This window comes from Clytia hemisphaerica, unplaced genomic scaffold, assembly GCF_902728285.1.
Source record: "Clytia hemisphaerica strain Z4C2 unplaced genomic scaffold, Clytia hemisphaerica genome assembly, whole genome shotgun sequence".
NCBI lineage: Eukaryota > Metazoa > Cnidaria > Hydrozoa > Leptothecata > Clytiidae > Clytia > Clytia hemisphaerica.
This window is the reverse complement of record NW_027103281.1, coordinates 362963-385718: the sequence shown is the minus strand read 5'-3', so window position 1 is coordinate 385718 and position 22756 is coordinate 362963. Positions and strand designations below refer to the sequence as shown.

Sequence of the window (22756 nt, the reverse complement as noted above, 5' to 3'; positions counted from 1 at the left end):
CTTTTACGCACTCGGCCATCCACGCTAAAAAAGCTCTAAAGGAGTGATCAAATTTAATTTAATCGCAATCAAACTCATCGAAAGTAATCGTAAACAAACATAATCGAAGATCAATCGAAGGTAATTTACAATCAATCTAACCAAATCGAATGTTAATCGAACACAATCGAATATTACCCAAGAATCGGACGTTCGATCGCAATTATTCGATCTAGTTCGATTCCGTTCGATTGGTTCGATTGTGATTTTTGTTCGAAGTTGTTCGATTGACACTGTTTGGGTATCTATAGTTGCGAGAATGGGCTCCCAGAACCTCCTGTAACTCAAAGATAATAGATAGATAGAATAGAATACCGGAACTCCAGATTTTTTCAAGCCTTTTCGCACTCCGCCATTTTTTGTTTAAGAGATACTATTTTTTCTTGCGTTTGCTTAGAGAAAGGTAGTCTTTTTTGATATTTCTCAGCTCAATTGTTGTATAGAATTTGAAACTGTAAAGTATGATCTTACTTTGTATGATATATACAACATTCCCCAGAAATGGGCTATTCCATTTTCAAACCATCAAAATATCTTCATTTTGCGTCGCTTGTTGGGTCTAAACCATCTAAAAAGTGAGTTGCGTTGGTCGGTCGGTCAGTTGTAAAAATTTTCAGGTTTTCTTAAAATTGGTTGGTTAGGCGGTAAAAGGGCAGCGAACTTTAGGGTGTAAAACAATGTGTGTTTATATGGGTGGTTTCAAATCATGACCTTTGAAAAATTTCACTATCCAGATAGAGGGGTCTACCCCATAATTTCCAGGGGATAATTTGTCATTCAAAATTTCCAGGGGGGTTAGTGAAAAAAGTTCTACCCCTGTATAATTTTTTTTGGAATAGCCCAATTTTATTTCAACAAAGGGCATCAAAACCAGGTGATGGCAAACGAACCTTATCGAACCAATAATCAATCGTAATCAAACCATCGAACATTATCGAACAGAATCAAACAATAGGTGTTCGATTTCAAACTTTACAAAAATTTCTTGATTAGTTCAATTTACTTAGCTCTGACCGTTTTTTATCTGAAGTTTGATTGGTTGGTGTTTTGCTGCCAAGAAAGCCATCCTGAACAAAGCTAAAATACATAATTTTTCTCAAAATGTAATAATTTTTCCCAAAATTTCCAGAAAGGAGAGATTGATTTTTCTATTTTGGTGTTTTTCTGACCCTACTTAGGACTGGAGGACGTCAAAACTCTACACACCTAAAAGCCTCTTAGGAGAGTGATAAATTACACGCCTTAAATTTTGAGTTTTCAGCGAAAAGTAGTGCATCGCACACCTTATTATACGTTCGAAAAATAAAACTACTTTGTCGGCTTTGATTTTGAATTGTTAAAAGTGAATAATCTAAATTTTTTTTTAACCAGATTAAAAGAATTCAAAAAATAGTGGAGAAACATTTGCACTTCTGTCCTTTTTGTCTTGTCAAATCAAAATTTATTTACATCATGACATGAACCGTAATGAATATCAACGCTTATGGAGAAAAAACAATCAAAGATTAGAAAACATTTTAGAAAAAGATTCTTCTGAAGAGCTAAGTGACACAGAGAATGAAGTAGTGCCTTGCTCTGGCCCAGACTTAATTTTTTCTCCAGAAAGTTTGTCAGAAACTAACATCAGTGATGAAGAAAACTCTGCTTATGAATCAAGTAGTGATGAAGAAATAGATAACTTTATAAGAGAACATGCGGATGCTGATGTTGAGATAGATGTTGAAGGTAAAGATCTAGGAGGGTTCCCGTCGGATCTTGCGTCGTGGATATTACGGAATAAAATAACAAGGACAGCAAGTAATGAATTACTTTGTTTACTGAAAAATAATGGGCACAACGAAGAGTTGCCAAAAGACACAAGAACTTTGTTGGGTACAACTCGTACAAGTTCAATTGTGCAAAAATGTGGAGGGGAGTACTGTTACCTCGGTATCAAGAAAGGAATCACGAAAGTGTTAATGAAAAATCCAACGATAAGTATTCCTGATAACTGTATCAAATTGTGTGTTAATGTAGATGGACTTCCGATCTTTAAGTCAACAAACGGCCAATTTTGGCCCATATTAAGTAACTTTTGTAGATTGACACCCTTCACAGTTGCTCTATATTATGGTACTTCAAAGCCAACAGATCTCCAGGAGTTCTTACACGATTTTCTCACAGAATATTCTTCCTTGAAACTGAATGGATTTGACTTTGAAGGCACAGTTTACAAAGTTACTATTTTTGCTTTGCCATGTGATGCTCCTGCGCGCCAATTTTTAAAATGTGTCAAGGCACATAATGGATATAATGGGTGCGAAAGGTGCACTGTTGTAGGGGAAAGTATTTCCAGACGCATGTTTTTTCATGATATCAATTGTGAGAAGAGGACGGATGAATCATTTAAAAAATTTGAATATGCTGGAAATCACCAACTCAAACTTTCTTGTTTGGCTGAGTTTGGAATTTCTTGCATTTCTCTGTTTCCCCTTGACTATATGCACCTTGTATGTCTTGGGGTGCTCAAAAGGCTACTGCTTCTCTGGAAGGAGGGGAACAGACCTTACAAATTATCCGCTGGGCAAATCGACTTAATTTCATCAAAGCTTAATAGTTTGAGCGGAACGTTTCCATCCGAGTTTGCACGTCAACCCAGAGGACTCAAAGATTTAAAAAGATGGAAAGCTACAGAGTTCCGCCTGTTTCTATTGTATACAGGATTCATTGTTTTACGAGACATATTAGATGAAAATCACTACAAACACTTTCTATCCTTAACTGTGGCATTTAGGATTTTATTAGAGTCCAATGACAAAGTTCGAAATGAAAATTTGGAATACGCACGAAATTTGTTAAAATTCTTCGTTGCTAAAAGTAGATACTTATACGGTGACACATTCACCATTTATAATGTGCATAATCTAATCCATATATGCGATGATGTTGAGTATCATAATTGTTCTTTGGACTCAATTTCATCGTTCCCATTTGAAAATCACCTACAATTCTTCAAGAAATTCATCCGCAAAGCTCAAAGTCCATTGAGTCAAATTGAAAGAAGAATTTCTGAGTTTGACCAACATTGCATTGATTTGTGTACAAAGAAAGAATTATCAACTAAACTAAGAAATACTGTGAAAGATTCCTGGTTTGTTACAAAAGATGGCCATTTTGGCAAAATACAAAGCTCACAGAGGAAAGACATCTACAGCTGTATTGTTTATAACAAAGCCCTATGTCAAGATTTTTTCTTTGAGCCCTGTGGCTCCAAATTAGTCAATATTGTCATAATAGGAACAAATCACAAAGCTTGTATAAAAGAGTTACACAAAAGCCAAATTATGAGGAAAGTTACCTGTGTAAAGCATGAAAATGGAATGGTTTTGTCAACGCTTTTGAATGATATTTCCTGATATTCTGCTTTGTTCTTGTTTGTTGAATTGATGTTGCTAAGGAAAGATTTCAGCTCGCTAGACCTTTTTAGTTTTTTTTTTAACTTTTAGTATTAACCTAGATTAGCTTTGATTTTACAGGTTTGCAGTTGTTTCAAAATTTTCACCCCCCCCCCCCCCCCCCTTTAAATTTTATTCTTCTCCCTTTTTCGACTTATTGGTTACATCACCCCCAAAAAAAACCTTGAAGAACCTATGGGGGAACTTGAGTCTTGATGACAATATTCCAAATTTTGATTTTTCACTGCTGTAAAAACATTTGATAATTAGCTTGAGAAGTATATATCAATCGAAGAGTTTGTTTCCTTGTATTTAAAGTCATTTTAATTTCCCTTTAGTTTTGTTTTGTTAGTGTAAAGTTATTGTGACTCTGAGAAAAATATACTTTGCATGCTAATAACTAGGTTGTTCATAGACCTTTCAATGTATTTAATTTCAGATTTAAAGTTTCAAATTATTTTGAAGTATATATATTTTTGAATATTTTTATTTATTAAATAATATTTGAAATAATAAATTTACTTGACATTGCTAGACAATGTTCCATGTTCCGTACTATCCGATTGTCAGGCAATTGGATTGTTGTGCAATCTACAACTAAATTGCCTGACGATTTCATAGCATGTTGTAACACTATGTAGCACTTTCAGTTTAGTTTTAATATTATTTCAAAATATTATTGCTCAATTCTTTTTCTTGAACACTCTGGGACTCTATTTTTTCTATTTAATAGTAAAAAAGATAAAATGCCAAATACAAGACAAACCACTGGTGCCAAAAATCCACCAAACATACAGTGGTCACTTGTTGTATATTTTGAACATTTGAGAAGTGGAAAGAAATTAGAAAGCGAAAGTGTTGTACCAAGTCATTGGGTTTCATCCAATAAGACTATTTTGTACTGGCCTGATACGTTGAATGTGCAATCTCGAAAACATGATGTTCCTACCTGTGATTGGATGCAACTTGACATAGTAAAAATAAAATATACAGGTATGTTTTATCAATAACTGATAAGGGTATATTCTTAAAAAAACTCTAGGCTAGTGGTCAAAATATACAAAATAACGAGGCAAATGAGACACCTTTTATAAGAATTTTGTTCCACATTTGCTTTGGTTTTTGACCAATCAGTTCTTATGAAAATTATAGGTACATCAAGAGCAGCCACCGGCTAGGAAGTATGAAATATCTGTTCTTGAGGTCCCTTTCTCCTGGAAAAAACGATCTGTTCTGTATCCTGGACTCTCCTGGATTAAATCATTAATCTGCAGGAGAAAGTAAACAAAACAAACTGCAACTGAAATACTCCATAGAATCTTGATAGTTTTGCTTTTCTCTTTCAAAACCCAAGTTTTCTTTCAAAAATTGTTTTTCTAATTTTAATTCAATAAATACAATCGGCCTATCATTGTAATGTTTTAGCTGTTATGATCTGTCTAGATTATAAAGCGAGCCTAAAATATATGAGAGCTTGACGTTATGTATATCATTTTTCTCAATTAGGTTCAGAGGAGGAGTGTAAAGATTTAGTAAATGATGGGTACACCACAGCATGTGATTCAGGAAAAGAAAATGATCGTAAGTTTATACATGTCATTGGATTTATTTTACTGAATAAACTCGTTTAACCTTTTGAACCCGAATGCCGTACATATACGTCCTTGAGACGTCCCGAATGCCGTACATATACGCAATTTGATAGGCATGTCTTTCTCGCGCAATATCTTTGATTGGCTTGCTTTCTGATCATTGAAAAAAAAAGAAAAAGAAAGCAGAGAGTCTAAGCTTTCCGTTGATATATAATGATGTAATGTTATGATCACGGTGTGAGTCAGCACTTTTCAAATAAAAACACTGATTCAAGATGGCCGACGGAAAAATATGATTTCTGAGAAAAGTGAGCAATGTTTGAAAAGCCCTTGTGACCACTAGAATTGTTTGTTTTTGGATACTAATTTTGGTATTATGGCTTCAGGAGTAAGTACATATTGATAAAAATACTAAAGAAATATTTAATAATTAAGTTCCCCCCACTTTTTTTTGCATAGGAAGTGAAAAATGCCAAAAAAGTGACATTGCCGAAAAGTGAGGAAAAAAACATTGGTGAATGTAGACCTACCATTTTAGTTAGAGTAATTTAATTGAACTTTCACCCAACCTAAAAGCTGCAGAATTTAATTAGCTTTTCAGGGATAGCTTATTTTTTACCAAAAGATTTCTAGTTCTTGAGATATGGCACTTTTCCCAAACACTGCGTTTTCTCAAAAAAAGTTGCGTTGGGACAGCGTGAAAATATAAAAAACAGCGTGGCGGAAAGGTTAAAGAAGAAACAAAGATTAAAAAGATGATTTTTTCGATGTACATTTTTAGGGACTTCTAAAACGAATTAATATTTTTTGTCTTTAGGTTTGTCTGAGAGTTCACCTGATCATGTACACTTCGACAACAATAGCATAGGTATGATTAGGTAATTTGAGAAATACGTATAAGTTTGTCTTAAATCTAGGCTTTTGGAATCTTTAATCCAATTAAGTTCTGCTGAAATATAAAATGACGGAGGGGTCAACCAAGTAAGTGATATTTTGGATTAATAATGAGGAAAAGTGCACTTCAATCCTTAGCTTGCAGCCCTTGGAAAACAAGTTACAAGGCAACAATTTTTAATTTAATTTCAATATTGTTCATAGTTTTCAAATTTCAAAATCTGTTTGAATTGCGAATTCGTGTATAACCATTTTTGTACTTTTTTAACTAGTGCTACCGGACGTTCCATCATCATTGAAAACAAATTCAATCTTTTCTGGTAAAGCCATGGCATATCAATCCAACCAAAATTCGTTTAATGTCGCTAAGTCTAAATCAATGAATTCTAAAGTTGCTTCATCCAATCCAACACATTCAATAAATGTTGTACCACTTTTTGCATCACCATCATCTCGAAATTCCCAAATGGAGCATGAATGTAAGTATTCAAAACTTTCTCTTTTCATCAGGAGCCATGTATCATGCAGCAACAGTATTGACTTTGAAATTTTTTTCAACATTTGTCTACAAAAAAGATTCTTGGATTCTAATACCTAGTTTTTTAGTGGGTTTTCCTCACTTTTACTAGCCTTCGTCAAAAACATGATCAAGTATAAATTCTGAAAAACCGGGGCAAACTTTTTGATACCGAAATTGAGATAAAAAATCCATGTTTGCAATACCAAAACAGTTCTAGAAAATCAGATATGTCAGGAATTGTGTACGTTATCCGAACTTTCTACAGTAAGCAAAGAGACGGCCTCCTTCCTTGAAACTTAATTGATATATTGACTTTGTTTAAAACATATTATTATAAATTTTCTTCTAGCTGCACCTGAATCTCCACCATCCATCTTTTCCAATAGAGCAATGGCTCCTCGATCGAACCAGAGTATGTCTGATGTCGCGGGATCCAATAATTCGACGCCATCTGAAACTACTACATCGTCAAACCGACCGAGTTCTTTCAAAGAACGAACGAGACTTGCTGCTCATTTGATGAATGATGTATCGTCTTATTTGATGAGTGATGTATCATCTGTATCACCTACCCCTAAAAAATCGAAATTTCCAATGGAACAGGGACGTAAGTATAATAAACAGCTTTAAAAATTTTTAAAGGAATTATTTTTTTGTCGTGATCTTGTAGAGAAACTCAAAAATTTGATTGGTGTGTACAACCAGCATTTTTTTTGCCCATTCCACCATGTGCTTGTTTTTAAAGAGAATCGAGTTAAATTGGAAGTTGTGTTTTCTGGTCTAGCACTCTCAGGTCCTTAATTGTGATAATAATTTCCTATTTTAGGCTTTCAAAAGAAAGTCCTCACATTATTATGCCAAATCGTGGATCTTTTGGAGAATGGCTGTGTCAAACAGCCTGCACCTTCCACACACGAAGAATTACACCAGTTCGACACAATGGAAGAGTTCGAACAGTACGAAAACAGTGCAGACGACAACAAAACATTATCAATGGTGAGAAATTAGGCACTAACCTTTCAGTAGAGTTTGTCAATACAAATTTTTTTCTCGTCAACAAATGAATGAATTCAATTATAATTATAATTGTGACCACACAAGCGATATTAAGGACAAATTCCTGTCAGCAGAAAGCCTGTTATTGTACCAGCAAAATGGTGAAATGGTTTTTATTTGTTTCAGATTAATTCCTTGAAATATATTGGTGGGAAAGATGTACAAGAAGCTATAAAGAACGCTCTGCTAAGGTAAATGTAAATAAATGTAAATTATATTTCTATTTGTAGCTGTTTTGAATGACAACTTTTTTTCTTTTGTTTCCTTTTTTTTTTTGCTAAATCCGCGAAAGAATTTAAAGTAAAAATGCATTCGATTCGTGTCCTAAAAAGATGTTGGGGAGAGTTGAATTAAATCCTTTATTCGAAAAACTTTCCTTCAAAAGATTTTTGGGGGTAGGTTATAACAATTTTGACACAATATCCTCCACCCCAGTCCACCCCTCATGTACGAACATGATCTGGAAGAGCCCAATTATATTTATTTAATCATAAATTTAGACTCGACAGTCAATATAATTATTTTAATTACAGGGTAATGACATATAACCTTATGTCGAAATTCAACATGAAAGGAACCATTAAAAGTCACTGTGCCCCAAAAAAAAAGTTTTTGGATACAAAAATCTATAATGCTGTTAAAAGTAAGTGTATTGAAAGTGCAATTTACGGCTAAATTTCGAAAGGAAAAGATCATTCGAACACAAAGAAATTGCTATATTCAATCCGTCATCAAAAATGGCTTTACTTTTTTTTTGCCTGATAAAGGTTAAAGATTCGCCTCTAGTCCTTCGGGCTCATACTTATTGCTCCAAACGGCTGTAGAATTTTAGTTCATTTTCGTTAATTAACAGCTTTTTTAATTTGTAGAGGCTATTATTGACACCAAAGGATGTACGGAAACAGAAGTGTACGGAGCGGTTGAGAAGACTTTAAAATTCGCTCCAGATAAAGTTGGTGCCTCTGGAAGGCGCAACGGTAAACAAAAGATGCCAAAGACCAAAACATCGGACGCAAGAATTGGTTTGGGGCAACAGGAAGTTCCGACTTCTCGTCAGCCTAAACGTCTTCGTTTGATAGATGATTCAAGTGATTCAAGTGATTAAAAAATTAAAAACTATTTAAACGCTCATTGGTATTGTTTTTATATTTGTTATTTTTATATTTATTAATATTTGTTAATATTTCAGCTTAAAGTAAAAGCGCCTACCGAAGACAATTTCTGACTTCAGGAAAATGACCTACTTATAATTACTGCTAATAATTTCAAGAAAATATTTTATTAGGCAAGGCCAAATTAATTTGTTGTTTTACGGGCGAAACTACCAAAATATTGAAAGTTTGGCAGTCTGTAAAACAATGATTGTAAAAATATATTACCAAAATCAATTTCATTCTGATTTTTTGGAATTTCAGGGTTGGTCGGGCCCGTAAAACAACTAATGGGTCTCGCCTTGGTTATTGATTTTAAAAGCATTTGTAAAATTCAATTTTACACTTAGTGCTAAAAGCACTTTTTAACCTACGTTTTAATTTTTATTCAATTTTGACTTTTTTAAATATAAAGTCTCATATCCTTGTAATATATTTGAAAGTATATGAAAAAGATTTATTTGTATTTTATTATAAAAATATTTCGTCTGTCAATGTTATCTAGTCCTTTGAAAATCCCTCTTCAGTCCTAATGAGAGTACTGTTTTATAATCATAGTAAAACTTTAATCCAACGTTGACACAACGTTGTATTACATACGTTTATCTAACGTTACGCATATAACGTTAAAAAAACTCTCATTTTACAACGTGTAACCAACGTTAACATAACTTGATAAATAACGTTATTCTAACGTTGTTACAACGTTCCTTTGCCAGCTGGGTTAGAGCGTCGTGCTAATAACGCGAATGTCGTGGGTTCGACCCCCACACTGGCCATGTATTGTATTTAAAGTTTGTATGGAGTATTTAATCATCTTGATGTGACGAAAATTAGAAACCAATCTTTGTGCAAGGGCCGGTTAGCTCAGTCGGTTAGAGCGTCGTGCTAATAACGCGAATGTCGTGGGTTCGACCCCCACACTGGCCATTCATTGTTCACACTTTGAGAATTTGAGAAACGAATTAAGACATTATCAAACCTTGAAAGTACAGAAAATAGCAAAGTGTTAACCCTAACCCTAACCCTAACAGTGAGGCTAAAACAAAGGCCATCACGGATTCAATGATTGTGAATTGTGTAAGTGCGATATACTCATAGGTCGAGGTTATTTCTCAAGCATGTTGAAAGAATTTTGGGTCCTCGTTAATGCGAGACTGACGCTATCAAAATCCTTGCTCCAGGAGAGGCTCGAACTCTCGACCTTCGCATTTCTTTGTCAGTACTGACTTATAAGTACGACGCTCTAACCGACTGTGCTACTGGAGCCTATTTTAGGAGGAAGACTCAAGTGAACCACACTCAACAACATGCATGAAGAATCATATTTTTGGGTGGTTTACGTTTGCAAAAAATATGTCTGCATATTGCTTCATCGCCGTGATCGTATAGTGGTTAGTACATTGCGTTGTGGCCGCAATAACCCAGGTTCGAATCCTGGTCACGGCACGTTATTGTACCTCATTCATCTAACAAATGATGGAACCGGACGGATCCAAAATATAGCAGTTGGGTTTGACGGCAGCGGTATTCAGCAAGTGAATCAATCAACTTGTTAAAATACGTCTCTATTGTATCCGATCCGATCGTTAAAGTCATTGATACTAACAACGATTGCTTCCCATACTTGCAGCGCCTTCGTAGCTCAGGGGTTAGAGCACTGGTCTTGTAAACCAGGGGTCGAGAGTTCAAATCTCTCCGAGGGCTTTTCGATGTGCATTAGCCTGAAGATTTTTAGTTGTTCTTTTTGAATTATTGCTTCCCTGCCAAAGGTACCCTATAGTTTATGTCTCCAAACTTGCATCGGCCGGTTAGCTCAGTCGGTTAGAGCGTCGTGCTAATAACGCGAATGTCGTGAGTTTGACCCCCACACTGGCCATGTATTGTATTTAAAGTTTGTAAGGAGTATTTAATCATCTTGATGTGACGAAAATTAGAAACCAACCTTTGTGCAGGGGCCGGTTAGCTCAGTCGGTTAGAGCGTCGTGCTAATAACGCGAATGTCGTGGGTTCGACCCCCACACTGGCCATTCATTGTTCACACTTTGAGAATTTGAGAGAAACGAATTAAGACATTATCAAACCTTGAAAGTACAGAAAATAGCAAAGTGTTAACCCTAACCCTAACCCTAACAGTGAGGCTAAAACAAAGGCCATCACGGATTCAATGATTGTGAATTGTGTAAGTGCGATATACTCATAGGTCGAGGTTATTTCTCAAGTATGTTGAAAGAATTTTGGGTCCTCGTTAATGCGAGACTGACGCTATCAAAATCCTTGCTCCAGGAGAGGCTCGAACTCTCGACCTTCGCATTTCTTTGTCAGTACTGACTTATAAGTACGACGCTCTAACCGACTGTGCTACTGGAGCCTATTTTAGGAGGAAGACTCAAGTGAACCACACTCAACAACATGCATGAAGAATCATATTTTTGGGTGGTTTACGTTTGCAAAAAATATGTCTGCATATTGCTTCATCGCCGTGATCGTATAGTGGTTAGTACATTGCGTTGTGGCCGCAATAACCCAGGTTCGAATCCTGGTCACGGCACGTTATTGTACCTCATTCATCTAACAAATGATGGAACCGGACGGATCCAAAATATAGCAGTTGGGTTTGACGGCAGCGGTATTCAGCAAGTGAATCAATCAACTTGTTAAAATACGTCTCTATTGTATCCGATCCGATCGTTAAAGTCATTGATACTAACAACGATTGCTTCCCATACTTGCAGCGCCTTCGTAGCTCAGGGGTTAGAGCACTGGTCTTGTAAACCAGGGGTCGAGAGTTCAAATCTCTCCGAGGGCTTTTCGATGTGCATTAGCCTGAAGATTTTTAGTTGTTCTTTTTGAATTATTGCTTCCCTGCCAAAGGTACCCTATAGTTTATGTCTCCAAACTTGCATCGGCCGGTTAGCTCAGTCGGTTAGAGCGTCGTGCTAATAACGCGAATGTCGTGGGTTTCGACCCCCACACTGGCCATGTATTGTATTTAAAGTTTGTATGGAGTATTTAATCATCTTGATGTGACGAAAATTAGAAACCAACCTTTTGTGCAGGGGCCGGTTAGCTCAGTCGGTTAGAGCGTCGTGCTAATAACGCGAATGTCGTGGGTTCGACCCCCACACTGGCCATTCATTGTTCACACTTTGAGAATTTGAGAAACGAATTAAGACATTATCAAACCTTGAAAGTACAGAAAATAGCAAAGTGTTAACCCTAACCCTAACCCTAACAGTGAGGCTAAAACAAAGGCCATCACGGATTCAATGATTGTGAATTGTGTAAGTGCGATATACTCATAGGTCGAGGTTATTTCTCAAGTATGTTGAAAGAATTTTGGGTCCTCGTTAATGCGAGACTGACGCTATCAAAATCCTTGCTCCAGGAGAGGCTCGAACTCTCGACCTTCGCATTTCTTTGTCAGTACTGACTTATAAGTACGACGCTCTAACCGACTGTGCTACTGGAGCCTATTTTAGAGGAAGACTCAAGTGAACCACACTCAACAACATGCATGAAGAATCATATTTTTGGGTGGTTTACGTTTGCAAAAAATATGTCTGCATATTGCTTCATCGCCGTGATCGTATAGTGGTTAGTACATTGCGTTGTGGCCGCAATAACCCAGGTTCGAATCCTGGTCACGGCACGTTATTGTACCTCATTCATCTAACAAATGATGGAACCGGACGGATCCAAAATATAGCAGTTGGGTTTGACGGCAGCGGTATTCAGCAAGTGAATCAATCAACTTGTTAAAATACGTCTCTATTGTATCCGATCCGATCGTTAAAGTCATTGATACTAACAACGATTGCTTCCCATACTTGCAGCGCCTTCGTAGCTCAGGGGTTAGATAGAGCACTGGTCTTGTAAACCAGGGGTCGAGAGTTCAAATCTCTCCGAGGGCTTTTCGATGTGCATTAGCCTGAAGATTTTTTAGTTGTTCTTTTTGAATTATTGCTTCCCTGCCAAAGGTACCCTATAGTTTATGTCTCCAAACTTACATCGGCCGGTTAGCTCAGTCGGTTAGAGCGTCGTGCTAATAACGCGAATGTCGTGGGTTCGACCCCCACACTGGCCATGTATTGTATTTAAAGTTTGTATGGAGTATTTAATCATCTTGATGTGACGAAAATTAGAAACCAACCTTTGTGCAGGGGCCGGTTAGCTCAGTCGGTTAGAGCGTCGTGCTAATAACGCGAATGTCGTGGGTTCGACCCCCACACTGGCCATTCATTGTTCACACTTTGAGAATTTGAGAAACGAATTAAGACATTATCAAACCTTGAAAGTACAGAAAATAGCAAAGTGTTAACCCTAACCCTAACCCTAACAGTGAGGCTAAAACAAAGGCCATCACGGATTCAATGATTGTGAATTGTGTAAGTGCGATATACTCATAGGTCGAGGTTATTTCTCAAGTATGTTGAAAGAATTTTGGGTCCTCGTTAATGCGAGACTGACGCTATCAAAATCCTTGCTCCAGGAGAGGCTCGAACTCTCGACCTTCGCATTTCTTTGTCAGTACTGACTTATAAGTACGACGCTCTAACCGACTGTGCTACTGGAGCCTATTTTAGGAAGGAAGACTCAAGTGAACCACAACTCAACAACATGCATGAAGAATCATATTTTTGGGTGGTTTACGTTTGCAAAAAATATGTCTGCATATTGCTTCATCGCCGTGATCGTATAGTGGTTAGTACATTGCGTTGTGGCCGCAATAACCCAGGTTCGAATCCTGGTCACGGCACGTTATTGTACCTCATTCATCTAACAAATGATGGAACCGGACGGATCCAAAATATAGCAGTTGGGTTTGACGGCAGCGGTATTCAGCAAGTGAATCAATCAACTTGTTAAAATACGTCTCTATTGTATCCGATCCGATCGTTAAAGTCATTGATACTAACAACGATTGCTTCCCATACTTGCAGCGCCTTCGTAGCTCAGGGGTTAGAGCACTGGTCTTGTAAACCAGGGGTCGAGAGTTCAAATCTCTCCGAGGGCTTTTCGATGTGCATTAGCCTGAAGATTTTTAGTTGTTCTTTTTGAATTATTGCTTCCCTGCCAAAGGTACCCTATAGTTTTATGTCTCCAAACTTGCATCGGCCGGTTAGCTCAGTCGGTTAGAGCGTCGTGCTAATAACGCGAATGTCGTGGGTTCGACCCCCACACTGGCCATGTATTGTATTTAAAGTTTGTATGGAGTATTTAATCATCTTGATGTGACGAAAATTAGAAACCAACCTTTGTGCAGGGGCCGGTTAGCTCAGTCGGTTAGAGCGTCGTGCTAATAACGCGAATGTCGTGGGTTCGACCCCCACACTGGCCATTCATTGTTCACACTTTGAGAATTTGAGAAACGAATTAAGACATTATCAAACCTTGAAAGTACAGAAAATAGCAAAGTGTTAACCCTAACCCTAACCCTAACAGTGTGAGGCTAAAACAAAGGCCATCACGGATTCAATGATTGTGAATTGTGTAAGTGCGATATACTCATAGGTCGAGGTTTATTTCTCAAGTATGTTGAAAGAATTTTGGGTCCTCGTTAATGCGAGACTGACGCTATCAAAATCCTTGCTCCAGGAGAGGCTCGAACTCTCGACCTTCGCATTTCTTTGTCAGTACTGACTTATAAGTACGACGCTCTAACCGACTGTGCTACTGGAGCCTATTTTTAGGAGGAAGACTCAAGTGAACCACACTCAACAACATGCATGAAGAATCATATTTTTGGGTGGTTTACGTTTGCAAAAAATATGTCTGCATATTGCTTCATCGCCGTGATCGTATAGAGTGGTTAGTACATTGCGTTGTGGCCGCAATAACCCAGGTTCGAATCCTGGTCACGGCACGTTATTGTACCTCATTCATCTAACAAATGATGGAACCGGACGGATCCAAAATATAGCAGTTGGGTTTGACGGCAGCGGTATTCAGCAAGTGAATCAATCAACTTGTTAAAATACGTCTCTATTGTATCCGATCCGATCGTTAAAGTCATTGATACTAACAACGATTGCTTCCCATACTTGCAGCGCCTTCGTAGCTCAGGGGTTAGAGCACTGGTCTTGTAAACCAGGGGTCGAGAGTTCAAATCTCTCCGAGGGCTTTTCGATGTGCATTAGCCTGAAGATTTTTAGTTGTTCTTTTTGAATTATTGCTTCCCTGCCAAAGGTACCCTATAGTTTATGTCTCCAAACTTACATCGGCCGGTTAGCTCAGTCGGTTAGAGCGTCGTGCTAATAACGCGAATGTCGTGGGTTCGACCCCCACACTGGCCATGTATTGTATTTAAAGTTTGTATGGAGTATTTAATCATCTTGATGTGACGAAAATTAGAAACCAACCTTTGTGCAGGGGCCGGTTAGCTCAGTCGGTTAGAGCGTCGTGCTAATAACGCGAATGTCGTGGGTTCGACCCCCACACTGGCCATTCATTGTTCACACTTTGAGAATTTGAGAAACGAATTAAGACATTATCAAACCTTGAAAGTACAGAAAATAGCAAAGTGTTAACCCTAACCCTAACCCTAACAGTGAGGCTAAAACAAAGGCCATCACGGATTCAATGATTGTGAATTGTGTAAGTGCGATATACTCATAGGTCGAGGTTATTTCTCAAGTATGTTGAAAGAATTTTGGGTCCTCGTTAATGCGAGACTGACGCTATCAAAATCCTTGCTCCAGGAGAGGCTCGAACTCTCGACCTTCGCATTTCTTTGTCAGTACTGACTTATAAGTACGACGCTCTAACCGACTGTGCTACTGGAGCCTATTTTAGGAGGAAGACTCAAGTGAACCACACTCAACAACATGCATGAAGAATCATATTTTTGGGTGGTTTACGTTTGCAAAAAATATGTCTGCATATTGCTTCATCGCCGTGATCGTATAGTGGTTAGTACATTGCGTTGTGGCCGCAATAACCCAGGTTCGAATCCTGGTCACGGCACGTTATTGTACCTCATTCATCTAACAAATGATGGAACCGGACGGATCCAAAATATAGCAGTTGGGTTGACGGCAGCGGTATTCAGCAAGTGAATCAATCAACTTGTTAAAATACGTCTCTATTGTATCCGATCCGATCGTTAAAGTCATTGATACTAACAACGATTGCTTCCCATACTTGCAGCGCCTTCGTAGCTCAGGGGTTAGAGCACTGGTCTTGTAAACCAGGGGTCGAGAGTTCAAATCTCTCCGAGGGCTTTTCGATGTGCATTAGCCTGAAGATTTTTAGTTGTTCTTTTTGAATTATTGCTTCCCTGCCAAAGGTACCCTATAGTTTATGTCTCCAAACTTACATCGGCCGGTTAGCTCAGTCGGTTAGAGCGTCGTGCTAATAACGCGAATGTCGTGGGTTCGACCCCCACACTGGCCATGTATTGTATTTAAAGTTTGTATGGAGTATTTAATCATCTTGATGTGACGAAAATTAGAAACCAACCTTTGTGCAGGGGCCGGTTAGCTCAGTCGGTTAGAGCGTCGTGCTAATAACGCGAATGTCGTGGGTTCGACCCCCACACTGGCCATTCATTGTTCACACTTTGAGAATTTGAGAAACGAATTAAGACATTATCAAACCTTGAAAGTACAGAAAATAGCAAAGTGTTAACCCTAACCCTAACCCTAACAGTGAGGCTAAAACAAAGGCCATCACGGATTCAATGATTGTGAATTGTGTAAGTGCGATATACTCATAGGTCGAGGTTATATTCTCAAGTATGTTGAAAGAATTTTGGGTCCTCGTTAATGCGAGACTGACGCTATCAAAATCCTTGCTCCAGGAGAGGCTCGAACTCTCGACCTTCGCATTTCTTTGTCAGTACTGACTTATAAGTACGACGCTCTAACCGACTGTGCTACTGGAGCCTATTTTAGGAGGAAGACTCAAGTGAACCACACTCAACAACATGCATGAAGAATCATATTTTGGGTGGTGGTTTACGTTTGCAAAAAATATGTCTGCATATTGCTTCATCGCCGTGATCGTATAGTGGTTAGTACATTGCGTTGTGGCCGCAATAACCCAGGTTCGAATCCTGGTCACGGCACGTTATTGTACCTCATTCATCTAACAAATGATGGAACCGGACGGATCCAAAATATAGCAGTTGGGTTTGACGGCAGCGGTATTCAGCAAGTGAATCAATCAACTTGTTAAAATACGTCTCTATTGTATCCGATCCGATCGTTAAAGTCATTGATACTAACAACGATTGCTTGCCATACTTGCAGCGCCTTCGTAGCTCAGGGGTTAGAGCACTGGTCTTGTAAACCAGGGGTCGAGAGTTCAAATCTCTCCGAGGGCTTTTCGATGTGCATTAGCCTGAAGATTTTTAGTTGTTCTTTTTGAATTATTGCTTCCCTGCCAAAGGTACCCTATAGTTTATGTCTCCAAACTTGCATCGGCCGGTTAGCTCAGTCGGTTTAGAGCGTCGTGCTAATAACGCGAATGTCGTGGGTTCGACCCCCACACTGGCCATGTATTGTATTTAAAGTTTGTATGGAGTATTTAATCATCTTGATGTGACGAAAATTAGAAACCAACCTTTGTGCAGGGGCCGGTTAGCTCAGTCGGTTAGAGCGTCGTGCTAATAACGCGAATGTCGTGGGTTCGACCCCCACACTGGCCATTCATTGTTCACACTTTGAGAATTTGAGAAACGAATTAAGACATTATCAAACCTTGAAAGTACAGAAAATAGCAAAGTGTTAACCCTAACCCTAACCCTAACAGTGAGGCTAAAACAAAGGCCATCACGGATTCAATGATTGTGAATTGTGTAAGTGCGATATACTCATAGGTCGAGGTTATTTCTCAAGTATGTTGAAAGAATTTTGGGTCCTCGTTAATGCGAGACTGACGCTATCAAAATCCTTGCTCCAGGAGAGGCTCGAACTCTCGACCTTCGCATTTCTTTGTCAGTACTGACTTATAAGTACGACGCTCTAACCGACTGTGCTACTGGAGCCTATTTTAGGAGGAAGACTCAAGTGAACCACACTCAACAACATGCATGAAGAATCATATTTTTGGGTGGTTTACGTTTGCAAAAAATATGTCTGCATATTGCTTCATCGCCGTGATCGGTATAGTGGTTAGTACATTGCGTTGTGGCGCAATAACCCAGGTTCGAATCCTGGTCACGGCACGTTATTGTACCTCATTCATCTAACAAATGATGGAACCGGACGGATCCAAAATATAGCAGTTGGGTTTGACGGCAGCGGTATTCAGCAAGTGAATCAATCAACTTGTTAAAATACGTCTCTATTGTATCCGATCCGATCGTTAAAGTCATTGATACTAACAACGATTGCTTCCCATACTTGCAGCGCCTTCGTAGCTCAGGGGTTAGAGCACTGGTCTTGTAAACCAGGGGTCGAGAGTTCAAATCTCTCCGAGGGCTTTTCGATGTGCATTAGCCTGAAGATTTTTAGTTGTTCTTTTTGAATTATTGCTTCCCTGCCAAAGGTACCCTATAGTTTATGTCTCCAAACTTGCATCGGCCGGTTAGCTCAGTCGGTTAGAGCGTCGTGCTAATAACGCGAATGTCGTGGGTTCGACCCCCACACTGGCCATGTATTGTATTTAAAGTTTGTATGGAGTATTTAATCATCTTGATGTGACGAAAATTAGAAACCAACCTTTGTGCAGGGGCCGGTTAGCTCAGTCGGTTAGAGCGTCGTGCTAATAACGCGAATGTCGTGGGTTCGACCCCACACTGGCCATTCATTGTTCACACTTTGAGAATTTGAGAAACGAATTAAGACATTATCAAACCTTGAAAGTACAGAAAATAGCAAAGTGTTAACCCTAACCCTAACCCTAACAGAGACTAAAACAAAGGCCATCACGGATTCAATGATTGTGAATTGTGTAAGTGCGATATACTCATAGGTCGAGGTTATTTCTCAAGTATGTTGAAAGAATTTTGGGTCCTCGTTAATGCGAGACTGACGCTATCAAAATCCTTGCTCCAGGAGAGGCTCGAACTCTCGACCTTCGCATTTCTTTGTCAGTACTGACTTATAAGTACGACGCTCTAACCGACTGTGCTACTGGAGCCTATTTTAGGAGGAAGACTCAAGTGAACCACACTCAACAACATGCATGAAGAATCATATTTTTGGGTGGTTTACGTTTGCAAAAAATATGTCTGCATATTGCTTCATCGCCGTGATCGTATAGTGGTTAGTACATTGCGTTGTGGCCGCAATAACCCAGGTTCGAATCCTGGTCACGGCACGTTATTGTACCTCATTCATCTAACAAATGATGGAACCGGACGGATCCAAAATATAGCAGTTGGGTTTGACGGCAGCGGTATTCAGCAAGTGAATCAATCAACTTGTTAAAATACGTCTCTATTGTATCCGATCCGATCGTTAAAGTCATTGATACTAACAACGATTGCTTCCCATACTTGCAGCGCCTTCGTAGCTCAGGGGTTAGAGCACTGGTCTTGTAAACCAGGGTCGAGAGTTCAAATCTCTCCGAGGGCTTTTCGATGTGCATTAGCCTGAAGATTTTTAGTTGTTCTTTTTGAATTATTGCTTCCCTGCCAAAGGTACCCTATAGTTTATGTCTCCAAACTTGCATCGGCCGGTTAGCTCAGTCGGTTAGAGCGTCGTGCTAATAACGCGAATGTCGTGGTTCGACCCCCACACTGGCCATGTATTGTATTTAAAGTTTGTATGGAGTATTTAATCATCTTGATGTGACGAAAATTAGAAACCAACCTTTGTGCAGGGGCCGGTTAGCTCAGTCGGTTAGAGCGTCGTGCTAATAACGCGAATGTCGTGGGTTCGACCCCCACACTGGCCATTCATTGTTCACACTTTGAGAATTTGAGAAACGAATTAAGACATTATCAAACCTTGAAAGTACAGAAAATAGCAAAGTGTTAACCCTAACCCTAACCCTAACAGTGAGGCTAAAACAAAGGCCATCACGGATTCAATGATTGTGAATTGTGTAAGTGCGATATACTCATAGGTCGAGGTTATTTCTCAAGTATGTTGAAAGAATTTTGGGTCCTCGTTAATGCGAGACTGACGCTATCAAAATCCTTGCTCCAGGAGAGGCTCGAACTCTCGACCTTCGCATTTCTTTGTCAGTACTGACTTATAAGTACGACGCTCTAAACCGACTGTGCTACTGGAGCCTATTTTAGGAGAAGACTCAAGTGAACCAGACTCAACAACATGCATGAAGAATTATATTTTTGCGTGGTTTACGTTTGCAAAAAATATCTCTTCACACTGCTTTATCGCCGTGATCGTATAGTGGTTAGTACATTGCGTTGTGGCCGCAATAACCCAGGTTCGAATCCTGGTCACGGCACGTTATTGTACCTCATTCATCTAACAAATGATGGAACCGGACGGATCCAAAATATAGCAGTTGGGTTTGACGGCAGCGGTATTCAGCAAGTGAATCAATCAACTTGTTAAAATACGTCTCTATTGTATCCGATCCGATCCTTGAAGTCATTGATACTATCAACAATTGCTTTCCATACTTGCAGCGCCTTCGTAGCTCAGGGGTTAGAGCACTGGTCTTGTAAACCAGGGGTCGAGAGTTCAAATCTCTCCGAGGGCTTTTCGATGTTGCATTAGCCTGAAGATTTTTAGTTGTTCTTTTTGAATTATTGCTTCCCTGCCAAAGGTACCCTATAGTTTATGTCTCCAAACTTGCATCGGCCGGTTAGCTCAGTCGGTTAGAGCGTCGTGCTAATAACGCGAATGTCGTGGGTTCGACCCCCACACTGGCCATGTATTGTATTTAAAGTTTGTATGGAGTATTTAATCATCTTGATTGACGAAATTAGAAACCAACCTTTGTGCAGGGGCCGGTTAGTCGGTTAGAGCGTCGTGCTAATACGCGAATGTCGTGGGTTCGACCCCCACACTGGCCATTCATTGTTCACACTTTGAGAATTTGAGAAACGAATTAAGACATTATCAAACCTTGAAAGTACAGAAAATAGCAAAGTGTTAACCCTAACCCTAACCCTAACAGTGAGGCTAAAAAAAAGGCCATCACGGATTCAATGATTGTGAATTGTGTAAGTGCGATATACTCATAGGTCGAGGTTATTTCTCAAGTGGTTGAAAGAAATTTTGGGTCCTCGTTAATGCGAGACTGACGCTATCAAAATCCTTGCTCCAGGAGAGGCTCGAACTCTCGACCTTCGCATTTCTTTGTCAGTACTGACTTATAAGTACGACGCTCTAACCGACTGTGCTACTGGAGCCTATTTTAGGAGGAAGACTCAAGTGAACCACACAACAACATGCATGAAGAAGCATATTTTTGGTGGTTTACGTTGCAAAAAATATCTCTGCATATTGCTTTATCGCCGTGATCGTATAGGTTAGTACATTGCGTTGTGGCCGCAATAACCCCAGGTTCGAATCCTGGTCACGGCACGTTATTGTACCTCATTCATCTAACAATGATGGAACCGGACGGATCCAAATATAGCAGTTGGGTTTGACGGCAGCGGTATTCAGCAAGTGAATCAATCAACTTGTTAAAATACGTCTCTATTGTATCCGATCCGATCGTTAAAGTCATTGATACTAACAACATTGCTTCCCATACTTGCAGCGCCTTCGTAGCTCAGGGGTTAGAGCACTGGTCTTGTAAACCAGGGGTCGAGAGTTCAAATCTCTCCGAGGGCTTTCGATGTGCATTAGCCTGAAGATTTTAGTTGTTCTTTTGAATTATTTAGCCTGAAGATTTTAGTTGTTCTTTTTGAATTATGCTTCCTGCCAAAGGTACCCTATAGTTTTATGTCTCCAAACTTACATCGGCCGGTTAGCTCAGTCGGTTAGAGCGTCGTGCTAATAACGCGAATGTCGTGGGTTCGACCCCCACACTGGCCATGTATTGTTTAAAGTTTGTATGGAGTATTTATTCATCTTGATGTGACAAAAATTAGAAACCAACCTTTGTGCAGGGGCCGGTTAGCTCAGTCGGTTAGAGCGTCGTGCTAATAACGCGAATGTCGTGGGTTCGACCCCCACACTGGCCATTCATTGTTCACACTTTGAGAATTTGAGAAACGAATTAAGACATTATCAACCTTGAAAGTACAGAAATAGCAAGTGTTAACCCTAACCCTAACCCTAACAGTGAGGCTAAAACAAGGCCATCACGGATTCAATGATTGTGAATTGTGTAAGTGCGATATACTCATAGGTCGAGGTTATTTCTCAAATGTTGAAAGAATTTTGGGTCCTCGTTAATGCGAGACTGACGCTATCAAAATCCTTGCTCCAGGAGAGGCTCGAACTCTCGACCTTCGCATTTCTTTGTCAGTACTGACTTATAAGTACGACGCTCTAACCGACTGTGCTACTGGAGCCTATTTAGGAGGAAGACTCAGTGAACCACACTCAACAACATGCATGAAGAATCATATTTTTGGGTGGTTTACGTTTGCAAAAAATATGTCTGCATATTGCTTCATCGCCGTGATCGTATAGTGGTTAGTACATTGCGTTGTGGCCGCAATAACCCAGGTTCGAATCCTGGTCACGGCACGTTATTGTACCTCATTCATCTAACAAATGATGGAACCGGACGGATCCAAAATATAGCAGTTGGGTTTGACGGCAGCGGTATTCAGCAAGTGAATCAATCAACTTGTTAAAATACGTCTCTATTGTATCCGATCCGATCGTTAAAGTCATTGATACTAGCAACGATTGCTTCCCATACTTGCAGCGCCTCGTAGCTCAGGGGTTAGAGCACTGGTCTTGTAAACCAGGGTCGAGAGTTCAAATCTCTCCGAGGGCTTTTCGATGTGCATTAGCCTGAAGATTTTTAGTTGTTCTTTTTGAATTATTGCTTCCCTGCCAAAGGTACCCTATAGTTTATGTCTCCAAACTTACATCGGCCGGTTAGCTCAGTCGGTTAGAGCGTCGTGCTAATAACGCGAATGTCGTGGGTTCGACCCCCACACTGGCCATTCATTGTTCACACTTTGAGAATTTGAGAAACGAATTAAGACATTATCAAACCTTGAAAGTACAGAAAATA

At 39.3% G+C, this 22756-nt stretch overlaps 1 protein-coding gene and 57 non-coding genes across 58 annotated transcripts; 46 read left to right on the top strand and 12 right to left on the bottom strand.

Annotated features, from left to right (window-relative positions):
• The first annotated feature begins 4219 nt into the window (after positions 1–4219).
• Positions 4220–8655, top strand: LOC136802608 (uncharacterized). Its single transcript, XM_067059363.1, has 9 exons — positions 4220–4466; positions 4980–5054; positions 5883–5933; positions 6232–6438; positions 6829–7086; positions 7306–7475; positions 7662–7726; positions 8069–8178; positions 8405–8655. The coding sequence occupies exons 1-9, from the start codon at positions 4220–4222 to the stop codon at positions 8638–8640; spliced, it is 1419 nt and encodes a 472-aa protein (XP_066915464.1). The 3' UTR covers positions 8641–8655.
• Positions 8656–9542: 887 nt separating this feature from the next.
• On the top strand, positions 9543–9616 carry Trnai-aau (transfer RNA isoleucine (anticodon AAU)). Its single transcript has one exon. It is a non-coding gene; the product is annotated as a tRNA-Ile (tRNA).
• Positions 9617–9862: 246 nt separating this feature from the next.
• Trnai-uau (transfer RNA isoleucine (anticodon UAU)) lies at positions 9863–9955 on the bottom strand. Its single transcript is given in 2 exon segments — positions 9863–9898; positions 9918–9955. It is a non-coding gene; the product is annotated as a tRNA-Ile (tRNA).
• Positions 9956–10063: 108 nt separating this feature from the next.
• Positions 10064–10135, top strand: Trnah-gug (transfer RNA histidin (anticodon GUG)). Its single transcript has one exon. It is a non-coding gene; the product is annotated as a tRNA-His (tRNA).
• Positions 10136–10320: 185 nt separating this feature from the next.
• Trnat-ugu (transfer RNA threonine (anticodon UGU)) lies at positions 10321–10393 on the top strand. Its single transcript has one exon. It is a non-coding gene; the product is annotated as a tRNA-Thr (tRNA).
• Positions 10394–10491: 98 nt separating this feature from the next.
• On the top strand, positions 10492–10565 carry Trnai-aau (transfer RNA isoleucine (anticodon AAU)). The gene has a single exon. It is a non-coding gene; the product is annotated as a tRNA-Ile (tRNA).
• Positions 10566–10642: 77 nt separating this feature from the next.
• Positions 10643–10716, top strand: Trnai-aau (transfer RNA isoleucine (anticodon AAU)). The gene has a single exon. It is a non-coding gene; the product is annotated as a tRNA-Ile (tRNA).
• A 248-nt stretch (positions 10717–10964) lies between these two features.
• On the bottom strand, positions 10965–11057 carry Trnai-uau (transfer RNA isoleucine (anticodon UAU)). Its single transcript is given in 2 exon segments — positions 10965–11000; positions 11020–11057. It is a non-coding gene; the product is annotated as a tRNA-Ile (tRNA).
• A 108-nt stretch (positions 11058–11165) lies between these two features.
• Positions 11166–11237, top strand: Trnah-gug (transfer RNA histidin (anticodon GUG)). The gene has a single exon. It is a non-coding gene; the product is annotated as a tRNA-His (tRNA).
• A 185-nt stretch (positions 11238–11422) lies between these two features.
• Trnat-ugu (transfer RNA threonine (anticodon UGU)) lies at positions 11423–11495 on the top strand. The gene has a single exon. It is a non-coding gene; the product is annotated as a tRNA-Thr (tRNA).
• A 98-nt stretch (positions 11496–11593) lies between these two features.
• Positions 11594–11668, top strand: Trnai-aau (transfer RNA isoleucine (anticodon AAU)). Its single transcript has one exon. It is a non-coding gene; the product is annotated as a tRNA-Ile (tRNA).
• A 78-nt stretch (positions 11669–11746) lies between these two features.
• On the top strand, positions 11747–11820 carry Trnai-aau (transfer RNA isoleucine (anticodon AAU)). Its single transcript has one exon. It is a non-coding gene; the product is annotated as a tRNA-Ile (tRNA).
• A 246-nt stretch (positions 11821–12066) lies between these two features.
• Trnai-uau (transfer RNA isoleucine (anticodon UAU)) lies at positions 12067–12159 on the bottom strand. The gene is given in 2 exon segments: positions 12067–12102; positions 12122–12159. It is a non-coding gene; the product is annotated as a tRNA-Ile (tRNA).
• A 107-nt stretch (positions 12160–12266) lies between these two features.
• Trnah-gug (transfer RNA histidin (anticodon GUG)) lies at positions 12267–12338 on the top strand. Its single transcript has one exon. It is a non-coding gene; the product is annotated as a tRNA-His (tRNA).
• Positions 12339–12523: 185 nt separating this feature from the next.
• On the top strand, positions 12524–12600 carry Trnat-ugu (transfer RNA threonine (anticodon UGU)). Its single transcript has one exon. It is a non-coding gene; the product is annotated as a tRNA-Thr (tRNA).
• Positions 12601–12699: 99 nt separating this feature from the next.
• On the top strand, positions 12700–12773 carry Trnai-aau (transfer RNA isoleucine (anticodon AAU)). Its single transcript has one exon. It is a non-coding gene; the product is annotated as a tRNA-Ile (tRNA).
• Positions 12774–12850: 77 nt separating this feature from the next.
• Positions 12851–12924, top strand: Trnai-aau (transfer RNA isoleucine (anticodon AAU)). The gene has a single exon. It is a non-coding gene; the product is annotated as a tRNA-Ile (tRNA).
• Positions 12925–13170: 246 nt separating this feature from the next.
• Positions 13171–13263, bottom strand: Trnai-uau (transfer RNA isoleucine (anticodon UAU)). The gene is given in 2 exon segments: positions 13171–13206; positions 13226–13263. It is a non-coding gene; the product is annotated as a tRNA-Ile (tRNA).
• Positions 13264–13373: 110 nt separating this feature from the next.
• Positions 13374–13445, top strand: Trnah-gug (transfer RNA histidin (anticodon GUG)). Its single transcript has one exon. It is a non-coding gene; the product is annotated as a tRNA-His (tRNA).
• Positions 13446–13630: 185 nt separating this feature from the next.
• Positions 13631–13703, top strand: Trnat-ugu (transfer RNA threonine (anticodon UGU)). Its single transcript has one exon. It is a non-coding gene; the product is annotated as a tRNA-Thr (tRNA).
• A 99-nt stretch (positions 13704–13802) lies between these two features.
• On the top strand, positions 13803–13876 carry Trnai-aau (transfer RNA isoleucine (anticodon AAU)). Its single transcript has one exon. It is a non-coding gene; the product is annotated as a tRNA-Ile (tRNA).
• Positions 13877–13953: 77 nt separating this feature from the next.
• On the top strand, positions 13954–14027 carry Trnai-aau (transfer RNA isoleucine (anticodon AAU)). Its single transcript has one exon. It is a non-coding gene; the product is annotated as a tRNA-Ile (tRNA).
• Positions 14028–14276: 249 nt separating this feature from the next.
• Positions 14277–14369, bottom strand: Trnai-uau (transfer RNA isoleucine (anticodon UAU)). The gene is given in 2 exon segments: positions 14277–14312; positions 14332–14369. It is a non-coding gene; the product is annotated as a tRNA-Ile (tRNA).
• Positions 14370–14478: 109 nt separating this feature from the next.
• On the top strand, positions 14479–14552 carry Trnah-gug (transfer RNA histidin (anticodon GUG)). The gene has a single exon. It is a non-coding gene; the product is annotated as a tRNA-His (tRNA).
• Positions 14553–14737: 185 nt separating this feature from the next.
• Positions 14738–14810, top strand: Trnat-ugu (transfer RNA threonine (anticodon UGU)). The gene has a single exon. It is a non-coding gene; the product is annotated as a tRNA-Thr (tRNA).
• Positions 14811–14908: 98 nt separating this feature from the next.
• On the top strand, positions 14909–14982 carry Trnai-aau (transfer RNA isoleucine (anticodon AAU)). Its single transcript has one exon. It is a non-coding gene; the product is annotated as a tRNA-Ile (tRNA).
• A 77-nt stretch (positions 14983–15059) lies between these two features.
• Positions 15060–15133, top strand: Trnai-aau (transfer RNA isoleucine (anticodon AAU)). The gene has a single exon. It is a non-coding gene; the product is annotated as a tRNA-Ile (tRNA).
• A 246-nt stretch (positions 15134–15379) lies between these two features.
• Trnai-uau (transfer RNA isoleucine (anticodon UAU)) lies at positions 15380–15472 on the bottom strand. Its single transcript is given in 2 exon segments — positions 15380–15415; positions 15435–15472. It is a non-coding gene; the product is annotated as a tRNA-Ile (tRNA).
• Positions 15473–15580: 108 nt separating this feature from the next.
• Positions 15581–15652, top strand: Trnah-gug (transfer RNA histidin (anticodon GUG)). Its single transcript has one exon. It is a non-coding gene; the product is annotated as a tRNA-His (tRNA).
• Positions 15653–15836: 184 nt separating this feature from the next.
• On the top strand, positions 15837–15909 carry Trnat-ugu (transfer RNA threonine (anticodon UGU)). The gene has a single exon. It is a non-coding gene; the product is annotated as a tRNA-Thr (tRNA).
• A 98-nt stretch (positions 15910–16007) lies between these two features.
• Trnai-aau (transfer RNA isoleucine (anticodon AAU)) lies at positions 16008–16081 on the top strand. The gene has a single exon. It is a non-coding gene; the product is annotated as a tRNA-Ile (tRNA).
• A 77-nt stretch (positions 16082–16158) lies between these two features.
• On the top strand, positions 16159–16232 carry Trnai-aau (transfer RNA isoleucine (anticodon AAU)). The gene has a single exon. It is a non-coding gene; the product is annotated as a tRNA-Ile (tRNA).
• Positions 16233–16479: 247 nt separating this feature from the next.
• On the bottom strand, positions 16480–16572 carry Trnai-uau (transfer RNA isoleucine (anticodon UAU)). The gene is given in 2 exon segments: positions 16480–16515; positions 16535–16572. It is a non-coding gene; the product is annotated as a tRNA-Ile (tRNA).
• Positions 16573–16682: 110 nt separating this feature from the next.
• On the top strand, positions 16683–16754 carry Trnah-gug (transfer RNA histidin (anticodon GUG)). The gene has a single exon. It is a non-coding gene; the product is annotated as a tRNA-His (tRNA).
• Positions 16755–16939: 185 nt separating this feature from the next.
• Trnat-ugu (transfer RNA threonine (anticodon UGU)) lies at positions 16940–17012 on the top strand. Its single transcript has one exon. It is a non-coding gene; the product is annotated as a tRNA-Thr (tRNA).
• Positions 17013–17110: 98 nt separating this feature from the next.
• Trnai-aau (transfer RNA isoleucine (anticodon AAU)) lies at positions 17111–17185 on the top strand. The gene has a single exon. It is a non-coding gene; the product is annotated as a tRNA-Ile (tRNA).
• Positions 17186–17262: 77 nt separating this feature from the next.
• Trnai-aau (transfer RNA isoleucine (anticodon AAU)) lies at positions 17263–17336 on the top strand. Its single transcript has one exon. It is a non-coding gene; the product is annotated as a tRNA-Ile (tRNA).
• A 246-nt stretch (positions 17337–17582) lies between these two features.
• Positions 17583–17675, bottom strand: Trnai-uau (transfer RNA isoleucine (anticodon UAU)). The gene is given in 2 exon segments: positions 17583–17618; positions 17638–17675. It is a non-coding gene; the product is annotated as a tRNA-Ile (tRNA).
• Positions 17676–18040: 365 nt separating this feature from the next.
• On the top strand, positions 18041–18113 carry Trnat-ugu (transfer RNA threonine (anticodon UGU)). The gene has a single exon. It is a non-coding gene; the product is annotated as a tRNA-Thr (tRNA).
• A 98-nt stretch (positions 18114–18211) lies between these two features.
• Trnai-aau (transfer RNA isoleucine (anticodon AAU)) lies at positions 18212–18285 on the top strand. Its single transcript has one exon. It is a non-coding gene; the product is annotated as a tRNA-Ile (tRNA).
• Positions 18286–18362: 77 nt separating this feature from the next.
• Trnai-aau (transfer RNA isoleucine (anticodon AAU)) lies at positions 18363–18435 on the top strand. Its single transcript has one exon. It is a non-coding gene; the product is annotated as a tRNA-Ile (tRNA).
• A 244-nt stretch (positions 18436–18679) lies between these two features.
• Positions 18680–18772, bottom strand: Trnai-uau (transfer RNA isoleucine (anticodon UAU)). The gene is given in 2 exon segments: positions 18680–18715; positions 18735–18772. It is a non-coding gene; the product is annotated as a tRNA-Ile (tRNA).
• A 108-nt stretch (positions 18773–18880) lies between these two features.
• Trnah-gug (transfer RNA histidin (anticodon GUG)) lies at positions 18881–18952 on the top strand. Its single transcript has one exon. It is a non-coding gene; the product is annotated as a tRNA-His (tRNA).
• A 185-nt stretch (positions 18953–19137) lies between these two features.
• Trnat-ugu (transfer RNA threonine (anticodon UGU)) lies at positions 19138–19209 on the top strand. Its single transcript has one exon. It is a non-coding gene; the product is annotated as a tRNA-Thr (tRNA).
• A 98-nt stretch (positions 19210–19307) lies between these two features.
• On the top strand, positions 19308–19380 carry Trnai-aau (transfer RNA isoleucine (anticodon AAU)). Its single transcript has one exon. It is a non-coding gene; the product is annotated as a tRNA-Ile (tRNA).
• Positions 19381–19457: 77 nt separating this feature from the next.
• Positions 19458–19531, top strand: Trnai-aau (transfer RNA isoleucine (anticodon AAU)). The gene has a single exon. It is a non-coding gene; the product is annotated as a tRNA-Ile (tRNA).
• A 246-nt stretch (positions 19532–19777) lies between these two features.
• On the bottom strand, positions 19778–19871 carry Trnai-uau (transfer RNA isoleucine (anticodon UAU)). Its single transcript is given in 2 exon segments — positions 19778–19813; positions 19833–19871. It is a non-coding gene; the product is annotated as a tRNA-Ile (tRNA).
• A 107-nt stretch (positions 19872–19978) lies between these two features.
• On the top strand, positions 19979–20050 carry Trnah-gug (transfer RNA histidin (anticodon GUG)). Its single transcript has one exon. It is a non-coding gene; the product is annotated as a tRNA-His (tRNA).
• Positions 20051–20235: 185 nt separating this feature from the next.
• Trnat-ugu (transfer RNA threonine (anticodon UGU)) lies at positions 20236–20308 on the top strand. The gene has a single exon. It is a non-coding gene; the product is annotated as a tRNA-Thr (tRNA).
• Positions 20309–20407: 99 nt separating this feature from the next.
• Positions 20408–20481, top strand: Trnai-aau (transfer RNA isoleucine (anticodon AAU)). The gene has a single exon. It is a non-coding gene; the product is annotated as a tRNA-Ile (tRNA).
• A 389-nt stretch (positions 20482–20870) lies between these two features.
• On the bottom strand, positions 20871–20963 carry Trnai-uau (transfer RNA isoleucine (anticodon UAU)). Its single transcript is given in 2 exon segments — positions 20871–20906; positions 20926–20963. It is a non-coding gene; the product is annotated as a tRNA-Ile (tRNA).
• Positions 20964–21320: 357 nt separating this feature from the next.
• On the top strand, positions 21321–21393 carry Trnat-ugu (transfer RNA threonine (anticodon UGU)). Its single transcript has one exon. It is a non-coding gene; the product is annotated as a tRNA-Thr (tRNA).
• Positions 21394–21523: 130 nt separating this feature from the next.
• Trnai-aau (transfer RNA isoleucine (anticodon AAU)) lies at positions 21524–21597 on the top strand. Its single transcript has one exon. It is a non-coding gene; the product is annotated as a tRNA-Ile (tRNA).
• A 75-nt stretch (positions 21598–21672) lies between these two features.
• Trnai-aau (transfer RNA isoleucine (anticodon AAU)) lies at positions 21673–21746 on the top strand. The gene has a single exon. It is a non-coding gene; the product is annotated as a tRNA-Ile (tRNA).
• Positions 21747–21986: 240 nt separating this feature from the next.
• Trnai-uau (transfer RNA isoleucine (anticodon UAU)) lies at positions 21987–22079 on the bottom strand. The gene is given in 2 exon segments: positions 21987–22022; positions 22042–22079. It is a non-coding gene; the product is annotated as a tRNA-Ile (tRNA).
• A 106-nt stretch (positions 22080–22185) lies between these two features.
• Trnah-gug (transfer RNA histidin (anticodon GUG)) lies at positions 22186–22257 on the top strand. Its single transcript has one exon. It is a non-coding gene; the product is annotated as a tRNA-His (tRNA).
• Positions 22258–22440: 183 nt separating this feature from the next.
• Positions 22441–22513, top strand: Trnat-ugu (transfer RNA threonine (anticodon UGU)). Its single transcript has one exon. It is a non-coding gene; the product is annotated as a tRNA-Thr (tRNA).
• Positions 22514–22611: 98 nt separating this feature from the next.
• Positions 22612–22685, top strand: Trnai-aau (transfer RNA isoleucine (anticodon AAU)). The gene has a single exon. It is a non-coding gene; the product is annotated as a tRNA-Ile (tRNA).
• The last annotated feature ends 71 nt before the right edge of the window (positions 22686–22756 follow it).